Below are 23,448 nucleotides of genomic sequence, written 5' to 3'. Positions count from 1 at the left end.
CCAGAGGGCGACGCGGAGCAGGACAAGACCGCGCAGCCCAGCCAATCGCGCGCCTCTATGTCACCAGGAGGAAGCCTTCCGCGCGCCCGGTTGTTGTGTACACTTTGGAAAGATCTCCAGGGGACCCGAAACACCAGGAGGCAGCGAGAGGAAGAAAGAGAGAGAGGCGCGAGACGGCGGGGGCAGAAAAAGGCTGAGCCTCTGCAGATCCCAGATGGGGAACGGCAGAGTCCCCCAAGGCGAGGCGCAGGCAGAGCTGCAGCTTGCGGCAGCTCTCCAAAAAGGGAAGGCGCGCGCGTAATTTGGCAAGGTGCGGGCGCCCGTTGAATGGCGACGCCTCCTAAGTCTTGCCTCGGATTGAGAAGCGCCCGCTTGGCTTTTTCCGGTCGGAATGAACTGAGTCTGAAACGGACCAGCCTCGGGTAAAGAAGGGAGATAGAGGTGAAATCGACAAGTCAAAAGGAGGGACCCGCACGTGGCTGACGCCTGTTTGTTAGTTCCCACCCAGCAGCCCCCGGCTTTCCACCCACCCTCCTCGCCTTCTGGGTGCGCACCTGTCATGATCATGAAGGAGACGGGCGACTCCAAGGACCAGCAGCTCACGGTGAGTGAAAGGGGCTCCTTGTTTCTAAGTCCTCTCCAGGGGTGAAAAGGAAGGGAAGCGGGCGGTGAAGTCCGTCAGCAGGACGAGAGAAAAAAGTTGGCAAGCGCTTTTTGAAATGGTATACGCACACGGACACATGCACGCAAGTGGCAAAGAAACCCGAATACAACGGCATGGGGATCGAGTTGATTAATAGCTGAGTTGGTTGTGTTAGACGGTAAGTATATGAAAGGTCAAAGGAGGTGTCCTAAGGGTGCCCCTTAGTCTTAGATGATCAGCTTTCTCCCTTATCAAAATGGGATCCAGAGAGAGCTTCCCTGACTCTATCAGCGCAGCCTGTCTGGCAGGTTAGAATAGCTGTAGTTATGCAGGGAACTAAATCCTCTTATCTTATGCCCCAGACCTAAGAGGTCAAGCCCTGTAAACAAACTTAGCTGCAAACAATGACCTGGGATAGCGAAGTATGTCTCAGTTCTCCTGTCCACTAGTTTTATTCCCTAGGTGCAGATAAAACTTCAGGCTGCATAAGCATTGTCTTTATAGTATAAGTTATATTAAATACTGTTTTTAATGCTGTAAACCACCCTGGGAGCTTAGGGTGTACAAACAAACAAACAAAAGTGTTGCTAAATAAAATGTTATCCAATGATGGTTAGGCAAGCTGCATCTTGGTGGAGAATCTTATCTACCTGTTTCTTAAGGAGTTGGGGTGCATTGTGGCTGTTGCCTCTGGTGCAGGTATAGAGAAAAGCTCCTGTGTATTTTGCTGTGTGCATTGCATCACACCGGACCTGTGTAGCCTTGTGTATCTGAATCGATATTTGGATAAGGAGTGGAGAGGGGCTACTCTGGGATGAAAATAATGAAAACTGACATGATGATAACCAGGCGTCAATTGTTGTGTGTTCATGGCATTGAGTGGCAATTGTTGTGCACAATGGCAATAATCTTGGCAATCAACATTCAGATAATTCAATTCCTGTCACAATGTACGTGCAGCCTGCTGTGTTTTCCTACACAATTATGCTAATTCAGGCATAGGCAAACTCTGCCCTCCAGGTGTTTTGGGACTACAACTCCCATCATCCCTAGCTAACAGGACCAGTGGTCAGGGATGATGGGAGTTGTAGTCCCAAAACATCTGGAGGGCCGAGTTTGCATAGGCCTGTGCTAATTGGAGCATCATCAGCACAAAGGCATGGGCCACATAAGTATGACGTGAAAACAGGCTACTGCCTCATGGATCTTGCAATGTAAAAGGAAATGATGGAGAGAAAAAGCACAGAGAGGGATGGGGCCAGAGGGGGAGAGAGTAATAGGGGAAGGGGCTGTGGCTTAGTGGTAGAGCACGTCTCAGGCGTCTGTCTCAGTATAAGGCAGATTTCTATATTCCTATGTAGGATCCTGGGGACGCGGGTGGCGCTGTGGGTTAAACCACAGAGCCTAGGACTTGCCGATCAGAAGGTCGGCGGTTCGAATCCCCGCGACGGGGTGACCTCCCGTTGCTCGGTCCCTGCTCCTGCCAACCTAGCAGTTCAAAAGCACGTCAAAGTGCAAGTAGATAAATAGGTACCGCTCTGGCGGGAAGGTAAACGGTGTTTCTGTGCATTGCTCTGGTTTGCCAGAAGCAGCTTAGTTATGCTGGCCACATGACCCGGAAGCTGTACACCGGCTCCCTCAGCCAATAAAGCGAGATGAGCGCCGCAACCCCAGAGTCGGCCATGACTGGACCTAATGGTCAGGGGTCCCTTTACCTTTACCTATGTAGGAGCCTAGATCAGAAGGCATATATGTGGAGCCACCCCTACTGAGAATGTAACCAACTTTATTCAAGCACGTTTGTAAGGCACGTTGTACTGTGTAAAGTGCTTTGATAACTTTTATTGAAAAGCAGTACAGTATATCCATATTCTAACTAACCAGCTAATTAAATAAGCCGTTATACCTGTTGCACAAGAGAGTGTGCTTTATCTAAACTCTGGCAATATAAAATTCTAATTCCTAGGTATACAGTCATTTGTAAATTGTATCTCAGTTATGCAGACTTTAAAAAAAACATAATTTTTTAAATCTAGATTTTCAAGATAGCCTACAAAAGAAAACCATAAAACAGATCAGAAACAAAAGCAGTTGTCGTAGCAACAGTAAAAATGCAAAAAAGCAGTAGATGTAGAATTGCATTTCAGTTATGCAGACTTCAATTTCCTCTCTGCTTTTTTGAATGATGCTCCAGCTTAAGATAGGTGAAGTTCTACTGTATGCGTACAACAAAATGACATTAAACAGATGGGCAGGTATAAGTAAATTATTATTATTATTATTATTATTATTATTATTATTATATAGGGTTTAGAGGGGTGGAAACTGCAACGAGTTTCTTAACAGCAGCCCATGTGATGCTGTATAAAATGGTGTGGGGGTTTTTGAGGGGAAAAACCTTTCAAGGGCATTTCTGTTGGAGGAAGAATAAGAAACAAGTGGATCTTTCAGACTGAATCCAACATAACAATAAGGCCTGTTTTTTTCAGGAGCTGCTGTGTTTGATTTAAAACCAGCTGTGTTTTAACTTCTCAAATACCAAGGTACAGTCTTGCCTAGAAAGTATATCCTCTAGATTGTGTCCTGAAGGCCTTTCTTCCAAATTCTGAACATCATGTGATGAGAAAGTGGGCATTTTGGTAAACAAACAGCTCCAGTGACGGAACATCTTGCAGCTCTGGGCTGTTGTCTTTAGAGGGCGAGTGGGGAAAAGAAATGAACCTTGCTGGCTCACGTGGCTGCAGCAGCTTCTGTAGACCCATGGCTCAGCGATGTCTGAAGCCAGAGATGCTGCTTTCTGGACAGTGTTTCCTTTCATCCAGGGAAAAATACTGTAATTGTCTGTGTGTGGCTGCCTGCCAAGGCCTCTGAGAGACGCAGGTTCTCTCTCTAGACAGGCGATGCTCAGGTGAAGCAGGGCAGTGGTGGAAGAAATTGACCGAAGAAAGTTCGGAAGTGGAAGGAACTTCCTTCATGCTTTTTGTCTCTAGACAGCCATGACTCCCATGAAGGTGCTAAGCGTCTCTCTCTCCCCCCACCCCACCCCCTTCTCTTCCTCATCTTCCTTGAATCAGTAGGGGTGGAATCCTTTTGTAGCTCATAATCCATCACTTCTTTGTATTCTAGGTGGCTCTTCGCATACGGCCGGTCAGCTTGGCAGAGCTGGAAGAAGGAGCCACGCTCATAGCTCACAAAGTGGATGATCAGGTACCATGGGGTCCTCCTTCCTGATGCCTTGCAAGTGGTGGGAAGGGGACTGGAGATTGTGCAGGATGAGTTCTTGAGATGGGACTTTGAAATCCAGCATCGAGGACAAGCTATGCGGATGGGTTTCAATAATTTAAACACAAACACACACATAATGCAGCGTAGGTCACTGAAAATAATAATAATAATAATAATAATAATAATAATAATAATAATAATAATAATATATTATTTGTACCCCACCCATCTGGCTGGGTCTCCCCAGCCACTCTGGGCGGCTTCCAACAAAGATTAAATATACATTAAAATGTCACGCATTAAAAACTTCCCTGAACAGGGCTGCCTTCTGATGTCTTCTAAATGTCAGGTAGTTGTTTATCTCGTTGACATCTGATAGGAGGGCGTTCCACAGGGCGGGCGCCACTACCGAGAAGGCCCTCTGCCTGGTTCCCTGTAGCTTTGCTTCTCGCAGTGAGGGAACCACCAGAAGGCCCACAGCACTGGACCTCAGTGTCCGGGCAGAATGATGGGGGTGGAGATGCTCCTTCAGGTATACTGGGCTGAGGCCGTTTAGGGCTTTAAAGGTCAACACCAACACTTTGGTGGTGCAATATCCACCAAGAGTTCAGGGCTGCTGAAGGAAGTAATCTTTAACATAAAGAGGGTCCCTGAGGCTCCAAGCTGCCTGGGCAATGTGACCTCTGATCCAGAAGGTCTGGTGCATCATCTCGAAGGCTGGAAGATGCATCCCACATAGGAAGTAGAGGAAGCTGCTTTGCCTGTTGGTTATCCTATTGGTTCATTTAGCTTAGTAGTAGCCAATACAATGCCCTCCAGACAACACTTGGACTACAGTTCCCATCATCCCTGGCCATAGACCATGTTGGCCGAGATTCTTGGGAATTGTAGTCCAGCAACATCTGAAGGGCACCATGCTTGCTACCATTGATCTAGTCCAGCCTTTCTCAACCTGTGGGTCCCCAGATGTTGTTGAACTACAAGTCGCATCACCCCTAGCTAGCAAGGCCAGAGCTCAGGGATGATGGGAGTTGTAGTCCAACAACATCTGGGGACCCACAGGTTGAGAACCGCTGATCTAGTCCGTTATTGGATACCAGGAAGTCTCCAATGACTCAGGCAGCAGCCGTCCTCCATCGCCTCCTATCTAGTCCTCTTAACTCAATTGCCTGAGACTGATCGTGGGATCTCTCAAATGCAGGCACGTGTTCTGAGCTACTTCCTGAAGGGATAGCTCAGTTGGTAGAGTGTGAGACTCTTGATCTCAGGGTTGTGGGTTCGACACCCACGTTGGGCAAAAGATTCCTTCCTAGTTGGACTAGATGGCCCTCGTGGTCCCTTCCAACTCTACAATTCTATGATTCCTGCTAAGCAGGTGCCACGGACTTCAGCCCTTCCAAAGACGATGCATTCCTCATGGTGAGCCTTGGACTCACTTTCTTGTTTCCTGACCTGCCTTGCCAGCTACTGAAGGTTACAAATGAATTCTCCTCTTTATTCTTAAGGTTAGGCACAGTGGCACGGAAAGAGGGCTTGGCCTTCCTTCAAATGAAGCCCTGAAAGTGTGGGAACACTGGCAAATGTTAAAGTGAATGAGAAAGGGGGGATCCTAATGACTTGGCACTGAAGACTATCATTGCAGGGGAAGGAGATTGCTGAGAAATCAAGTAATAGTGGGCTTTGGACTAATGATATTACAGTGGTACCTCGGGTTAAGAACTTAATTCGTTCTGGAGGTCCGTTCTTAACCTGAAATTGTTCTTAACCTGAGGTACCACTTTAGCTAATGGGGCCTCCTGCTGCCGCCGTGCGATTTCTGTTCTCATCCTGAAGCAAAGTTCTTAACCCGAGGTACTATTTCTGGGTTAGCGGAGTCTGTAACCTGAAGCGTATGTAACTTGAAGCGTCTGTAACCCGAGGTACCACTGTATCTTTAAAAGCTGTGTACATGCTTGAGCCCAGGTAGCAGGGATGACATAGACCAGACTTTATATCTGCAGAGATCCCTTTCCCAATCGGCTTGCTTGCTGAGGAATTGCTGTATCTTGCAGTGGATTTTGGGGTACAATAAGGCACACTCTGGGTTCACCCTGGGCTTGGATGCTGCCCCTCTCCTGAGCTGATGAACTGAGCGTCTTTGCTTTTTTCAGGGACGATTGTTCGCGGTAGCTGGTTTCCAAATGAGGAATCCAAAAGTTCCCATGAGCACAGTTGTGGAAACTGTCACTATGCATTTGGGGATTAAACTGTTTTCTGTGCAAAGCCAACTCTGCCATGTGGCACAAATAATAATAATAATATTTATAATAATTATAATAACAACTTTTATTATTTATACCCCACCCATCTGGCTGGGTTTCCCCAGCCACTCTGGGCGGCTTCCAACAGAGCACTAAAATCAGAATAAAACTTCAAACATAAAAAACTTCCCTAAACAGGACTGCCTTCAGATGTTTTCTAAAAGTCAGATAGTTGTTTATTTCCTTGACATCTGATGGGAGGGTGTTCCACAGGGCGGGTGCCACTGCCAAGAAGACCCTCTGCCTGGTTCCCTGCAACCTCACTTCTTGCGCTGGACCTCAGTGTCCGGACTGAATGATGGGGGTGGAGAAGCTCCTTCAGGTATACTGGGCCGAGGCCGTTTAGGACTTTAAAGGTCGGCACCAGCACTTTGAATTGTGCTCGGAAATGTACTGGGAGCTAATGTAGGTCTTTCAAGACCGGTGTTATATGGTCTTGGTGGCTGCTCCCAGTCACCAGTCTAGCTGACGCATTCTGGATTAGTTGTAGTTTCTGGGTCACTTCAAAGGTAGCCCCACGTAGAGCGCATTGCAGTAGTCCAAGCAGGAGATAACCAGAGCATGCACCACTCTGGTGAGACAGTCTACAGGCAGGTAGGGTCTCAGCCTGCGTACCAGATGGAAGCAATTGCCTGAGGCCCCAGATGCAGAACTATTGGTTGGCTACTTCAGTTGCACACCAATGTTCACATTGCTCCAGTGGCTCCTTCACTGACTTCTGCAGGGTCTCCTCCTTCCTAGGTTTCCTATGAGCTGCCCCTCTTTTTCTACCTGCTCTCTCTGTTTCGTCTGCTTCTTCCATCTTCACTTCCTAATAGTTGCCATTTGGAGCTGCACTGTGCTGGGCTTAAGGGCAACACCTTGCCATCCACAAGTGTGTGGGCCTTCTCTGTTCCTCCTGAGCTGAATGTATTCCATAGCGTTTCTCATGGGTGTGCTGGTGTCTTTCATCATAACCCTTTATCATCCTATGGTTCCTCGGAGCATAGAAGGTAAGCTGAGATTCCCAGTTCTCTGCAACACCGTCTCTGGACTTGGTCTATGCCAGTGAACATTCTCATTAGCAGCTGCTAAGGAGCCCAGCTTGTCTCCCTGTTTGCGGGAGTCAGGAGAGAAATTAGGTCTGCTGATTAGAAGGATATTCTTGGACTCCCCTTGAGAGTTGCTGGGAAATGCTGGCTGCAATTGACTCTGCAAGCTTGGCTCCTGAGACTCAGACAGTCCCTGAGGGGGAGCCAAGCTGTTGCGTCCGTGTGCTACATTTGCTTTGGTTTGAGGAATTGCATCATGTCCGGGCGATGCAGAGCCTTCCTGGATCTTCTCAGAACTGTAGGCAGATTATTGTGTGTGAGTGTGTGTGTTCGAAGACAGATGAAGGCAACTTTAAAGAGGGATTAATACTCATTATACTGTTACACTCAGCCCACTTTTCTGAGTTATAAGATGCTGCAGGAGGGCTGGACTTGGATATGTTAGGTTCCCTCTGAAAGATGGTCACTCAGGGCTTCTTGACATTTTGTAATATTTGAGTTCATTTACAAATACATAGAAGTTGAGAATCCAGTCGTACCTTGGTTTTCAAACAGAACGTGTCCCGGAAGTCCGTTCGACTTCCGAAACATTCGGAAACCAAGGCGCGGCTTCTGATTGCACAGGTGCGCCAGAAACAACAGCGGAAGCTGCATTGGACATTCGGCTTCCAAAAAAAGTTCAAAAACTGGAAGACCCACTTCCGGGTTTCGATCATTCGGGAGCCGAAACGTACGAGTACCAAGGTGTTCGACAACCAATGTAGGTGAAAGCACAGCTCATTCACTTCAATGGACAGCCAAAGTCTACAGCTCCCACACCAAACTCTTAAGAGGCTTACAAAGCCCAAATTCCAATCTCTGTGCTTCTCTCAATCCTTGTGTAGACGTGCAGTGCAGTCTGTTCCTGTCCTTCACAGACAGAGTTTTCTGCACCTAGTACGGTACATGTGGCAGGAACTCTGGCATATTAAGATGGCAAGAAATTGAGGTTAGACTGGCACAGTGCTTTGCTCAGCTGCTTTGTAAAGATTATTTTTTTAAAACCTGTTGTTTTTAAAGTGGGTCTGGGGAAGGAGATCTGGGTCCTATCCAAGAGACCTGGAGCTCATGTCCTCTAGGCTACCCCAGAAAAATGCCCCTGATTGCAGCTGTATGCTTCTGTCTGATCCCTCTGAGTTTTGGCTCCAATAATATAATTTTAATGCTACCCAAATGAAAAGGAAAAGTCATAATCAGAATGTTGCTGGGGCATCAGGAAAACAGAAGGTGTGTTTTTTAAAAAGGAAAGGAAAGGAAAGGAAAGGAAGGAAGGAAGGAAGGAAGAAAGAGAAAGAAAGAAAGAAAGAAAGAAAGAAAGAAAGAAAGAAAGAAAGAAAGAAAGAAAGAAAGAACAGGTATAGCTTGGGGAATTTATAAATCGGTTGGTTTTTCACCTTTCCTACATTCTTGTGAAACAAGCTAAGGATGGAAGGGGGCAGTAGGCAATTTGAGAGTACAGTGGTACCTCGGTTTATGAACTTAATCTGTGGTACCTGACCCAGGTCAGACTGGCAAAAATGTATAAAAACTGTAGTGATATCTGTTGGAGATGCAACAACGGGGCAGGAACCTTTCTAAACCAAAACCATTCTTAAACCGAGGTGCGCTTTCCCTAATGAGGCTTCCCATCACCTGTGCCCTTCCACCATTTGGATTCTGTTCTTAGACCAAGGTAAAGTTCGCTAACTGGAACTCTATTTCCTGTTTTGCGGAGTTTGTAAACCGAATCGTTCTTAAACTGGACTGTTCTTAAACCGAGGTACCACTGTAGTGGGATTGTAGGTTAGATAGAATCAAGTAGGACAGGCAATGAAGAAGGAAGAACATGAGAGTTGTCTTGAAAGGATAGCAAACCTGGGAAGGAGGAGATGGAAATCCAAAATTTGCTGAGCTGAATATTACAGGTTGTATATAAGAGGGCGTATTTAGTCCAACAGGTTCAGGATAGGATAAAGGCTGGCAAATGTCTACACCCAGAATATTGAGTCTGGGATAATGGGGCTGTTTACAGCCAAACTATTATTTCTGCCTGCCTGTGGGGAATCCATGTTTGTTTTAAAACAACAAAGAGTCCCGGGATCCACCGGACTATAAACTAAAAACTAGAGGCTAGTAAGCTTTGAAGATGTCGCAGGACCCTGCCTCGCCTTTGCTGCTGCAGACAAACACCGCTACCCCTGTCGGAATCAAGCGTACATAGTTATCTGTCTGTTTCACTGCATGTATACGTGGCAGAAAGTCCACAGTAGCTGTGACAAAAGCAGACCTGGTGATAATATACAGTAGAGCAGCATGCAGCCGCTGTAGATTTCCTCCACGGAAGGGACATGCATCCAAGAAATCACTGCATGTGAGCGTGTTATACATGGATACGAGTCTCGGGTGGCCAGGGTTAGGATGCTGATGATCATAAATGGCCAAAGGGCTCCTTAATAATAATAATAATAATAATAATAATAATAATAATAATAATTTTTATTTATACCCCACCCTCCCCAGGGCGGCTAACAACCAATAATAAAAACAAGTTGATTGAAATACAACATAAAAAACAAGATTAAAATACAGCATTAAAATATTAAAACATTAAAACGCAGCCTTGCAATTCCTCTAATCCTTGTGCCTCAGTGTTTCCTTTGCTTTGACCTACAGCTGCTTCTCCTGCCTCCCCCCCCCCCCCACATTTTGGCAACAGTAAGAGCTGAAAAGGTTCAAATGAAGAAGGTTCCTTTGGAGAACGGGAACTGGCTGCCCGCTTGTGAGGAGATGCAAGTTTCTGTTGATCCCTATCGTGGTTATTCCTGCTCCCCCAGTGATACGGAATGGAGGGCTCCCTCCCCCCTTCTCCTATAAAGGGGGTTGCCTTGGAGACAGCCTCCCTCGTGGATGCCTTATCGGCCATGCCAGCCCATTGTTTATGGGAGTGACTTGTCGTCATGGCAACAGTACTCTGGAGTCAAAAAGTGGGGGTTAAGCAGGGAGGAGGAACTGCGCCAGAACTGTTTCCGGGGACTAATGCAAGGATTACTAGAGTCCCCTTTGAGAAATATAAGCCCCACTCCTGTCTCAAGCCTGTGACCGGCAATAGCTTCGTCATAAGCCCCTCGCTGTGGCCAGGGCTTAATTAGTACGTTTTAAATTTTAGTCAGAGCTGGGAGTGGCTGCCGAGACCATATAACACCGGTCTTGAAAGACCTACACTGGCTCCCAGTATGTTTCCAAGCACAATTCAAAGTGTTGGTGCTGACCTTTAAAGCCCTAAATGGCCTCTGCCCAGTATACCTTAAGGAGCGTCTCCACCTCCATCGTTCTGCCTGGACACCGAGGTCCAGCGCTGAGGGCCTTCTGGCAGTTCCGTCGCTGCGAGAAGCCAAGTTACAGGGAACCAGGCAGAGGGCCTTCTCGGTAGTGGCACCCGCCCTGTGGAATGCCCTCCCACCAGATGTCAAAGAGAAAAATAACTACCAAACTTTTAGAAGACATCTGAAGGCAGCCCTGTTTAGGGAAGCTTTTAATGTTTAATAGGTTATTGTATTTTAGTGTTCTGTTGGAAACCGCCCAGAGTGGCTGGGGAAACCCAGCCAGATGGGCGGGGTATAAATAAATAAATAATAATAATAATAATAATAATAATTATTATTATTATTAGTTTATGATTGCCCAACTTTCCTCTAAGGAGCTCAAGGGGGCATACATTGCTCCCCCACCTCTACATGTCACACAACAACCTTGTGAGGTGGGTTTAGCTGAGAGAGGGTGACTGGCCCAAGGTCACCGTATACTAAGGCTTCACGGCTGGGTCAGGATTTGCACCCTGGTCTCCTAGGCCCACCTCTCTAACCACTCCACGGAGCTTGCAAGAGAAAAAGGAAAAGAACTTTCATTCTTTCAGCCTGCCCAATCCCTGGCGGTCCAGGTCTCAGAATGTATGTTATTTCTCATATCTGTCTATCCCTGTTTACCGAAAAGCATTTAATTTTCAAAAAAACCCAGAAACAAAACCTGTTCCACTTCTGTCCCAGAAGAGAGTTTTCGCCAGGAAGGTGTCTAGTCTAGGTCAAGAATGTACACCCCCCCACACACACACCAACACCTGATACCCTCCATTTTCAAGACACTGCCATGACTGTGGTGCTGGTGCTTCCTGGATCCCATTTCTAAATTTTAATTTATTTAATCCTTTTTTCGATACAAGCAACAACCGCAAAAGACACATACAACAAAAACCATAATAACAATAATAACACAATTTGACAATTCAGATTTGAATACACTGATATACCTATGACTACACCTTTTTTAACAATATTTTCCCACCTCTCTCTCCTCCCCCTACTTCCCACCACTATCCACCTTATTGCTTAAATATTCAGCCTGGATCCCATTTCTCTCTTCCGTCACCCAAGAGGAACCCTTTTGTTTCCAGAGGCCACTTCCCCTCCCGAGGTTTTCCATCCAGAAAGGGTGGCAAAGTATGTTATTCCTTTGTGTTTGCTTATTAATTTAAATATACACACATTTTGATTTGCTTGTCGACCAGCAGTGAGATAAAACCTGTAGGTGGAAAAACAAAAACAAAAAACCGAGTAAACAACACACCCACCCGCAAGCTGAGCTGCTTTCTAAAAGCGTCGCATGTGGAAAGCAAGTCTCGCATCTCCACCCACTCACCAGCACTGTCTGTTTTCATCAGAGAAATGTCGGAAGGGGATGCTCTGCCTCAAAGGAGAGATTCTTTTAGATTATTCCGTACCTCGGCTATGTACAGTCTTGAGAAGACGCTTCCTTCGACTGAAGGTCCTGCGTTCTCCATCCCTGCAGCAAGATTTGTAGAAGTCATTTGTAGTGTTCTGTAATTTCTGATGTGTCTGTCCAGAAGCGACCAGGAGAGATTTGACAGCAGCACAAACAAACCATTTCCTAGCTTTCCCCCTCAAAACTCCTGATAGCTGAGCAGAATTCAATTGGTAGGAACGCTTCATTCTGGTTGATGCCCAAAGGTTTACTTTCAGAGATGTAAAAGAGTCAGAATTACACACTGTAAGAGGAATCCATACCCTGCAGTTATTGGTCTGTGTTAGTCCTTGTCTTTCTTCTTCCTTGTAACCTTATGGCTGCAATTATTTTCTGCTCGGGTATTTCAGCTCGGTTTAATTTCTCTTGATTTGGCCTTCTGTGTGAGACAATGCTGCCAGCATTGCAGCCTATAGAGGACAAAACTAATAAACACGGTTGTTGTTGTTTATATTTAAAAAGATCTCGTATTTTAGCAAGACTTGCTGTTCTGAGAGTGCCTCCCCAAAAGAAAGGTGACAAGGTTAAAGAAATGGGTCATGCAGAGATGCAGCCTCCTCTAACGCTGAATAATACCGTATTTTTCGCCCTATAGGACGCACTTTTTCCCCTCCAAAAATGAAGGGGAAATGTGTGTGCGTCCTATGGGGCGAATGCAGGCTTTCGCTGAAGCCTGGAGAGCAAGAGGGGTCGGTGCGCAACGACCCCTCTCGCTCTCCAGGCTTCGCGGACCTCTCCGCAAGCAGCGGGAGCGCTCCCGCTGCTTGCTGAGAGTTGCCTGTATGCCGAAGCCTGCGCGCGCTGAGATCAGCGCGCCCAGGCTTCACGGACCTCTCAGCAAGCAGCGGGAGCCAGCGCTGGGCTCCCACGGCTTGCAGAGAGCTGCCTGTTTGGGGGCTGGGGTCGGGGGAAGCTCGGGCCTCCCCCGCCGCAGCCCCGTGCCTGGGGGGGGGAATAATTCCCCCCCTTTATTTCCCCCCCAAAAAACTAGGTGCGCCTTATGGGACGGTGCGTCCTATAGGGCGAAAAATATGGTACATAAAATCACAGAACTGTAGAGTTGGAAGGGAACCTGAGGATCATCTAGTCCGGCCCCCCTGCAATGCAGGAATATGCAGCTGTCCGATACGGGGATTGAACCTGCCACCTTGGTGTTATCAGCACCAGGGCTGTCTTAAGCATATGAGATGCTGGGGTGCAAACATCCGCCTGACGCCCCCCCCCCCGGTTGCCCAGTCCCAGGCGTGCAGGAGGGCAGAGCCGACCAGCCACCTCAGCATCTCGCTGGCTCGGTCGCCCCCAAATTCGCGGCGAAGAGCCACCCGCAGCAGAAAAGCCCGCCACGGCACTCTGACCAATGGGTGGGCTCTTCCCCGGACTCAACTCTCAGGCTCCGGACTCTCGGCCTGGCGCCCCTGAGAGCCTGGTGCCCGGGTGCCCTGCACCCCTAGCACCTATTGGTAAGATGGCCCTGATCTGCACCACGCTCTAACCAACTGAGGCTGACATGTTATGTCCTTGCATTGGGGGTGGCTGGGCAATCCAACTGCACCAAAAGGAAAGATGTAGCAGAATTAGCTGCCCCTAGAGAAAGCTGGGAGGAAACTGAGTCAGAGCAAATAATCACGCGGAGATGCACAGTTTCCTCTCAGTCAGTTTTTCCTGCCTCTCATTACGGTGCCTTTAACAACTCCCATTATACAGTATAGGCAGAAATCAACTGGTGAGGTTGTTTCCTAGCATGGATATGTATTAGTGGGAGTAAAGATGTTCTTGTTGAATTGTTACCAATTGTTAAAGATAGGGGATCTAACCTCTGTTGCAGTAGTGGTGGGGGAGTTTTGTCTGTTGGTTTTAAAGGGGAGGAAGAGGAGGAGGAAACCATCCTATTTGTCAGTGTCCCTCTCCCGAGTAGGTCACCTTCCCTCTCTCTTCTTCAGATCCTCTGCACAAACCTCAGGACAGAATCGCACAGAGGCCCATTTGTCCAAGCGAAGTTATGAGGCCGGCCAATTGAATTTTTGGCGTCGCTCACAAAGCGCCCATGAATGGCCCCTGAAACAATGCCCTGCTTCTTCGGGCACAATGGGCAAAAGAGCTGCCAACAGAACAGGCTGTTCTTGTTGCTGAGAGTTACCTGTGGTTCCACCTGAAAGAGAGTAACCATTCAAATCCCAGTCCTGAGAGGAAGGAGGGAGAGGGAGACAACACATCCCTAACCTCAGTGAAATTTATTTAAAATAATCATGGTGGTGGTGGTGGTGATATGTCGCAGGGTGCGTCACAGCAACATTAACAACAACATTAAAAACAGTTTTAAACAAATTTCAAACACAAGAATAGGGTGGGTCCTAAACGCAGGGCGTTTTTATCAGCCAAACTGCATTCTGGCACCTTTCAGGTTGGTGCCATTGCCATTGTAAGAGAACAAGGGAAGCATTTGCGGTGAGTTCTGGCACCTCTTTTTCTGGAAAAATGGCACTGCTTTAAAGTACCCGTGATGTATTCAGTGGTCTGTGTTTGCCCGAGCTTAAGTCTGGACTAAGGATTCTGAGCCCCTGTGTTCTGATATCCAATCACAGAACATTTCAGGATCTGGGACTCTGCCATTGGCCCTTAAACTCTGAGTCATGATTCGCAGCTTGGAAGTTTAGACAACCAATCACGTTGGGAGTGGGAGTGGCCCAGGCCACCAGAAATGTATACAAGCAGTTGCTTTGCCCCTGTTGTCCAGTTCTGTTAGTTCAATAAAAGTTATTAGTGTTATCACTGTGTCCTGCCACGTGGGAACCCACCTACATTTCAGTACCCATCTCAAATGTTGAAGGCCAGAGGAAATGGGTGTTTGAGTTACCATAGTATTTAGAGTCTTATCCTGTCAGGAATTCAAATCCGCAACTGATTTCTGAGGCATGCCATATACATGCGGGATCCTTCCCGCCCCTTCCATGTAGATTCCAACCACGAATTGAAATTGTGGAGCAGTAAAATGGGGTTGTGGGGGTGGAGGAGCAGCTATACTGAACTGCATTCAATGCTTAAAGATAAAAGTCGCTCCTTCGCTTTGTCTTGGGTTCTTCCCCCTTCTCAATCGTTCTTCCCTCTGCTTTGCTGCTGTGTCTGCTCAGAGCTATTTGTGCCCCATTTGCAACCATTTCTACCTGATTAATGTAAGAGAATGGTAAAAGGTAAAGGTAAAGGACCCCTGACGGGTTAAGTCCAGTCAAAGGCGACTATGGGGTTGCGGTGCTCATCTCACTTTCAGGCCGAGGGAGCCGATGTTTGTCCACAGACAGCTTTCCGGGTCATGTGGCCAGCATGACTAAACCACTTCTGGTGCAACAGAACTCTGTGATGGAAACCAGAGCGCACAGAAACACTGTTTACCTTCCCACCGCAGCGGTACCTATTTATCTACTTGCACTGGCATGCTTTCGAACTGCTAGGTTGGCAGGAACTGGGACAGAGCAATGGGAGCTCACTCGGTTGCGGGGATTCGAACCACTGACCTTCTGATCGGCAAGACCAAGAGGCTCAGTGGTTTAGACCACAGTGGTAATGTCAGAGAATGGTAATGTGGCTTCAGTGGCATTGAAATCCTTTTACATGGCTCTTGCTGTAAATGCTCGCAATGGGAGCTATTGATTGACTGAGTTTATACTCAGTGATAAGAAGAAGAAGAAGAGTTTGGATTTGATATCCCACCTTATCACTACCCTAAGGAGTCTCAAAGTGGCTAACAATCTCCTTTCCCTTCCTCCCCCACAACAAACACTCTGTGAGGTGAGTGGGGCTGAGAGACTTCAGAGAAGTGTGACTAGCCCAAGGTCACCCTGCAGCTGCATGTGGAGGAGCGGGGGAGCGAACCCTGTTCACCAGATTATGAGTCTAGCGCTCTTAACCACTACACCACACTGGCATAAGGATCTTAAAAGGAGAATAATATTGGTGGAAGATTCTGACATGCTGGGGAATCCCCAAGATATGTTCCTTAAGTTATTTATTTACCACACTCAACTTCCCATTCTTCCTCCAGTGAGCTTAAGGCGCTGCTTAGGTGTTTCTTTCCATGTTCATTTCATCCTCACAACAACCATGCGTGGTTGGTAATTAAGGCTGACCCTGGCTCAAAGTAACCCTGGCTGAGTGGGGAATCTGTTTGTTAGAGTGTGGTGCTGATCATGCTAAAGTTGCAGGTTCGATCCCCATACGGGACAGCTGCATATTTCTGCATTGCAGGGGGTTGGAATAGATGATGCTCGTGGGTCCCTTCCAACTCTACGATTCTGCAATATGGCAATACCACGCTGGTTAATTTATCCCAAGCCGCCCTTTTCTTTTTATCTGCTGCCTGCCTACTATGGCGATTGCCTTACACACAGGCCCCTTTTAAGGCCTCTTGGAGATGGTGAAACCCAACCTAACATTGCCGTCTAGGGCAATCTGATCTCTGCACACGCAAGGATGACAAGCTGCTCTCACAGGGGGACAGATGCTGACATCTACTGTGCCATCGGTAGCTACTTTTGTAGCAGGTATCCAGTTCTGCCTCTGAACGGTTGAACTGGGAAAAGGAGAGGCTTCCCATCATCGGTGAAAGCTCTTAAGTGCCAGAGGTCTCAGGCAGAGTGGCTGGCATTTGGCATTACATAACCATCCCCAAGCCGAGAGACAAATCTTGTGAGGTGAACCCTTAGCAGTCATTCCCAGAAGGCTAAGGTGCAGCGCTGAGGTAAAATCTCTCTGGGATTCAAGTTCATTTAGCCAGGCTAGCTCCAAAGAAAATAAGGCTGTGTACACAGTATGCATTTAAAGCACATTCAAAGCACATTCGTTCCCTTCAAAGAATTGTGGGCACTGTAGTTTGTCCCTCACAGTTACAGTTCCCATTAACGCTCAGCATAAACTACAGTGCCCAGAATTCTTTGCGAGGGACGGATGTCCTTTAATGGTTTAGTGTGTACTTAAGCCATAGCTTCATTTCCGCCCAAAGAAAGCAAATCCTTAAATACAAATCCAATAGTTTCATTCCCCTTTCCAGGATCTGGCAAAAAAATAATAATCCCCAAATACACTGCAACCCATAGCAGATACATACTTTACAACATTTCTCCAAGGAAAATAGAGGTGTCCTATAATGACAACAATAATAATGTTATTATTTATATCCCACCCCTCTGCCTGGGTTGCCCCAGCCACCCTAAAAAAAATAACAAAACATTAAAAGACTTCCCTACACAGGGCTGCCTTCAGATGTCTTCTAAAGGTTGTGTAGTTGCATAACTCCATACCCTCCAACATTTCTCCCATGAAAATAGGGACATCCTAAGGAAAAGTGGATACATTCCGGGATCAAATCAGAATCTGGGACGGCTTCTGTAAATCTGGAAAATAGGGGCACTTGGAGGGTCTGCAATTGTAGGTGCCAGTAAGGAACCAAGGCTGAATACCCTTCCCAACACTGCTGACTCCATAGCACAACAGTTCAGCGATGCATACATACACACCCACACGCTTTCCCACCCACACCCATATCCCTTAGTGGCTACCGATCTGCTTGGGATTAAGCCCAGCAAACAGACACCTGATCTAAGACCAGCAATGGCATCCGCACGGCTAGTATGGACCTGTCTGTCCCCTTTGTCATATCAGATTAGGGTTAGAAGGGATCAGAGAGAAGCACAAAGGAAGATTAATGATCCACAGGCAGGTGGGTGGAACTCCTGCATTCAGGATATCAGCCAGTGTGGAAGCTCTAATACAGTGGTGTCCAAACTTTTTTCCAAAGAGGGCCAGATTTGATGAAGTGAAGGGCCGTGAGGGCCGACCGACCAAAGGGCCAACCAAGGTTGTTGACCTTTTTTTAGAATTGAAGTTCTTGAAGGTTTTTTTAGGTTTTTACCCTAGAAAATAGACTGCCATGGGGGCCAGATTCATGCCTGCTCTAATAGCTATTGTATTTCTCTCTCTCTCTCTCTCTCTCTCTCTCTCTCTCTCTCTCTCTCTCCTACTTCCCTTCTGCTTTATTTCACTGTCTAACACTCTTCTGTTCCATCCTTCCAGTTTTCCTGATGCCCTTCAGGTCAGATCTATCTGCCTTGTTGGAGGGACCACAGCTCAATGGGAAAGAGAGCATCCTTTGCATGCAGAAAGTCTGAGCGTTCCATCACTGGTGCACCCAGTTAAAAGGGTCTGGTAGCAGTTGACTAAGACCCTTTGAGGATATCTGCTCCTCCACTGGGTGGCAGGCTTGTGAACACACCACTGGGCTAGTGTGATGATATATAAGTTAGCACTGAGGCAGCCCAGAAGGCTCCCCCACATCAGATCCTAACCCTCCTCCTAGCAGATTTTTATTCTGCTGGGTATTTCCCATCTTATTACCACTGTGCAGTCTAATTAGTTAGAAGCCAGTTCACAGTTGCAGTCTTAGTGCTCAAGGGATCCTGGTGTGCTATGCAGCTTATTAAAAGCTTTTGTACCTTGAGGGACATGATTTCGGAGACGGGGAGGGAGAAACAGAGAGAGAAGCTTTAGTTGCTGCAGCTACCTTGGGCAGAACTTCGATATTTCATTGGCTATGGGCTGTAGGTGGTTCCTAAGTTTGGAAACCACTGCTCTAAGGGATGTCAGCATGATGGCACTTTATTGCTTCCTCCTAGCAGGGGAGCATAAAGAGGATGGGCAAATCTTGTTACAGTGTTACCTTGGTTCTCAAACTTAATCCATTCCGGAAGTCCGTTCCAAAACGAAAGCATTCCAAAACCAAGGCACACTTTCCCATAGAAAGGAATGCAAAATGGATTAATCCGTTCCATACTTTTAAAAACAACCCCTAAAATAGCAATTTAACATGAATTTTACTAACAAGACCATTGATCCATAAAACGAAAGCAATAAGCAATGTACTGCAGTCACACAATCAATCAGTAACTGAACTGGGTTCCACACAGTCACAAAAACAAACAAAAAAAAGAGCCACAAAAACGCAAAATAAATAGCAAGAACAGACAGATCTCAGGATAATACTCAAAACGGAAGTGTGGCACTCAAATCGGAAGTGTAACGCTCAAAACAGAGCACGTTCGGCTTCTGAAAAAAGTTTGCAAATCGGAACACTTGCTTCCGGGTTTGCAGTGTTTGGGTTCCAAGTTGTTTGAGTACCAAGGCATTTGAGAACCAAGGTACCACTGCACTCTGGAAAGATTTGGGATTTGGAAACAGTGGCTAACCATGGCAGCAGAGTGACTTTCCTCTGGGCCAAGTAAGAACTGGTGCACACATTTTCTCTTCTGCTTTCCAGCTGCTTCCTTGTGGTTTGCTTCCATTTCTCCAGTGTAATGTGTATCAAAAAGATCCCATCACTTTTTTCTTTTGCAGATGGTCGTTCTGATGGACCCAATGGAGGACCCTGATGACGTGCTCCGCGCCAACCGCTCACGAGAGAAGTCCTATATGTTTGATGTAGCCTTTGATTTTGCTGCTACCCAGGTAAATAAGTCGGACGAACATGCATACCTAGTTACCCAGGGACCTGAGCCCAAAGTACATGTGATGTGGCGATAGACACATGCATTGGTTTCCTGGCTGATCTAAGGGATGCTGGGGGTGGAAGAGCTAAGTATTTCCCCGGGGGGTGGGGGGTGTTTTTTTCTGTTCTGAAGTACCCTCCCCTTTTTCACCCAATGGAAGAAACGTAAAGTACCCTTATCTTTTCCCCGGCACCAGCTGTGAAGCTTAGAGTGGGGAAATTCCCAGAGGAAAAAGGGTTAACCAATTCCTCCCTATTCCTCAGTTCCCAATCACAACCTCCCCAGAGCTGCTTTTGATTAGGAAAAATAACTGGAGGAGTGTTACACGGATCTGCGGATCTGCCGTAAAACGTATGGTCCCAGATCTAAGCCACCTCTGACATCCCAGCTTTGCCTTCCAACCTGTCTCAGGTGTGGTGGCAGGTGGCATGCCTGGGCCAAACCACAAGCTCCCCTTTCACCAGGCTCCATTTCAAGCTAATTTGCACGTTGCCGTGAAACTGGATCTTCTTGAGTGAGATCTGCCATTCATCTTGCCAGTTCTTGCTCCTGAAGTGAGAGGTGGTAAGGGGCTGAGATGGAGAAGGAGCAGTGAATAAGGAGAGAACATTGTGGGACGGAAATGACTGAGAGCGCATGACTACAAGGCCACCTCCACACCGTCAATTAGAGCACTCTTATTCCACCTTAAGAGTCAATGCTTCCCCCAAAGAATCCTGGGAACTTTAGTCTTAAGTGTTCCTTTAAACAGAGCCTGGTAGAGCCAGCCCATGATATTGTGCAGTTGCACTGTGTGATCTGAGGGCTGCATCCAGCCTCCTCTCTGAGCTTGGAAGCACCCCTGGGCATTCTTTTTCGGTTGCCACAATACTCCTTCAGGACATCCCCCCCAAAATGGATGCACCAAGAAATCACTTGTGTTGTCTCCAATTGGGCTGGCTCTGGATCCCAGTTTGTTTGCTTATTAAGAATAATAATTTTATTATTTATACACCGCCCGTTGGCTGGGTTGCCCCAGCCACTCTGGGCGGCTTCCAACGCATATGAAAACATAACCAAACATCAGACATTAAAAACTTCCCAATACAGGACTGCCTTCAGATGTCTTCTAAACGTTGTGTTGTTCTTTATCTCCTTGACATCTGGTGGGAAGGTGTTCCAGAGGGAGGGTGCCACTGCCAAGAAGGCCCTCTGCCTGGTTCCTTGAAACTTCTCTTCCCATAATGAGGGAGCCACCAGAGGGCCCTCGGAGCTGGACCTCAGTATCCGGGCTGAGCAATGGGGGTGGAGACGCTCCTTCAGACATACAGGCTGAGGCCGTTTACTCAGTAAATTTAAAAGGCATCATAAGCTTTATTTTAAAAAGACGATGATAAAGGCTAAACCACATAAGACGAACTCAGATTCATGGCTAAATAGCTGTCTTAAGGAATGCAGTTTCTTCTTGCCTTTGGAGGGCTCTGTTATACTATGCTGGAGGCAGCAAAGAGCAGGTGGTGTTAGAGAAAAGTCAAAGCTCATTACCACCTGCTGCCTCATACTGAGCTATTTGTTTCCGCTGCCTTCCTGGAAACAGGATGTTTCTTTGATACCCTCTTCTGTTCCCCTCCTCTTTCAGGATATGGTCTACCGTGCCACCACCAAAGGCCTCATTGAAGGTGTCATCTCTGGCTACAACGCTACTGTTTTTGCCTATGGCCCCACTGGTAAGAAAACAGGCTCATATGGGAACGTGAGACACCGTCTCTTCTCACTGTAGGAACCAAGGTCTATAGGCTGCTCTAGGCATGGACTGTTTTAGTTCTGAAAGCAATGGGACAAGCCTCGGAACTGCTCCCCCTCTCATGGGGCCCCAAGTTCTATTCTCCATGTGTGAGGAAGGGTCAAAAGAAGCCATTTCTGGACCCAGGGCTGAATTCTAAGTAATGGCTCTAAGAGGAGTGACTCAGGATCTAGACAGGGAAGAGGAAGTTGGAGAGAGGGAGCCTGAGAGCAGGTTTGTGTGAGCACCTCAAAAACCAAATAAAAGACCTCTGATCTCAAGCCTGCAAGCACCCTATGTTAACGAAACAAGGGCCTTGTGCACTTCTGTGTGGTGGTTTTTCAAGCGCACCACATTACCGTTAGAAAACAAACCATCCTTTGGCTAGCAGCAGAGCAGATCCAAAGCACAAAAGTAGTGTAAACGCCCTTGCACATCCTTGAGCAAAGTCCTTTTTGTACTATCTTCTCATCTTAATTCCAGCACACCATATTCATTCCAGATAAGACCAGTCTCTGTTCCATAAAAGACATGTTAGCCTCCATAGTCTTGTCCCTGTGCTTTTCTGAACACAGAAGGTGAGGATCTGGACATCCAGAAAGCCATTTATTATGCAGGTGAATACAGTTCATCTTGACCAGTGGTTTTTAGTATATTGAAAACGACCTTTGTTAGGAAGGAAGAGCTTAAGGAGCAAACGTGTTCCTTTCAAGAAGAAACCTAATAAGATGGAGATCCAACTCTGGGTGGCCCTAAACTGGAAACATGTTACCAATTCAGCAACCAACTTTCCTCTCGCCCCCAGGCTGTGGAAAGACCTATACCATGCTTGGCACAGACAATGAACCTGGCATTTATGTGCGAACGCTCAACGACCTCTTCCGTGCTATCGAGGAGACCAGTGACGACATGGACTACAAGGTGTCTATGTCCTATTTGGAGGTGGGTCACCTTGGAAGCAGGGTGTGGGTGCGAAAGATGGCCTATCTCTGGAGTTGTCAGAATGGTGTTTATGGGCACAAGGGTACCAATGAAGTCTTCTCCTGGTCTCCACAAATCTCTCCCCCACGCCAGTTGTCACCCTATGTAAAAATTATGTTGATCTTGGGTCAGTATTTTTATGGTGCCAGCAAGGACCACATCTGTTTATTTATTTTTACTGCATGGTCCACCAATGTAATTTATATTTTGATGGGGACTAGGTGAGGGCTGCGCGAAATAATGCAAAAGAAGGAAGATCAGTTTTAATCATACAGGATCCAGCCTTTACCTAGACTCCATGGGAAATAAAAGAATATGTGTGTGCACAGATATTTTCTGTTTTTCTATCTGCTCAGGGCAAGGAGGGAAGAGACTTGGGGAAATGGGGGGGGGGGAAGCAACGCCAGAATGGGGGTGCCCATAGCGCTCTGTCCAAATTCCAAAGGTGCCCACAGAAAGCTTGATGAGCTAGCCATCATGGCCCAGAACTGGAGGGGAATCGCTGCCCGATAATGCTGTTTCGTTTCCCATTTCCTGTGTGCTGAGTCACACAGCTGTTTTTGAGGTGCGTCCCAAGTTAGAGCTGCTTCCCACAGCTCTTGTTGTTCCTTGCTTACAGGGGAGCGTGCAAGTAACAAGCTGGAGATTTTGCTGAAGCACATCCTTGCAAAATGTACACAAGCAGCAGAGCTACACTGAAGCTGGGTGGCAAAGGCATACAGTGGTACCTCGGGTTACAGACGCTTCAGGTTATAGACTCTACTAACTGCCTTGGGCTTGCCGATCAGAAGGTCGGCGGTTCGAATCCCCACGGTGGGGTGAGCTCCCGTTGTTTGGTCCCAGCTTCTGCCCACCTAGCAGTTCGAAAGCACATCAAAGTGCAAGTAGATAAATAGGTACTGCTCCGGCAGGAAGGTAAACGGCGTTTCCGTGTGCTGCTCTGGTTCGCCAGAAGCGGCTTAGTCATGCTGGCCACATGACCCAGAAGCTGTACGCCGGCTCCCTTGGCCAATAAAGCGAGATGAGTGCCGCAACCCCAGAGTCAGTCACGACTGGACCTAATGGTCAGGGGTCCCTTTACCTTTTTTAACCCAGAAATAGTGCCTTGGGTTAAGAACTTTACCTCAGAATGAGAACAGAA

General features: G+C 47.2%; 1 protein-coding gene across 1 annotated transcript in view; it reads left to right on the top strand.

Annotated features, from left to right (window-relative positions):
- The window catches only part of LOC310755582 (dynein axonemal intermediate chain 2-like), an 81,944-nt gene that overhangs the window by 28,840 nt on the left and 29,656 nt on the right, over window positions 1-23,448 (top strand). The window contains exons 13-16 of the mRNA XM_083598735.1: window positions 3,770-3,850; window positions 19,413-19,523; window positions 21,183-21,270; window positions 22,132-22,268. Of these exons, the coding sequence (XP_083454861.1) occupies window positions 3,770-3,850; window positions 19,413-19,523; window positions 21,183-21,270; window positions 22,132-22,268 (417 nt within the window). The remainder of the gene's footprint in view (window positions 1-3,769; window positions 3,851-19,412; window positions 19,524-21,182; window positions 21,271-22,131; window positions 22,269-23,448) is intronic.

Source organism: Podarcis filfolensis (genome assembly GCF_964270895.1).
Source record: "Podarcis filfolensis genome assembly, chromosome: 2".
NCBI classification, from domain to species: domain Eukaryota; kingdom Metazoa; phylum Chordata; class Lepidosauria; order Squamata; family Lacertidae; genus Podarcis; species Podarcis filfolensis.
The sequence above is the reverse complement of the archived record's forward strand: the minus strand, read 5'-3'. Positions and strand labels throughout refer to the sequence as shown.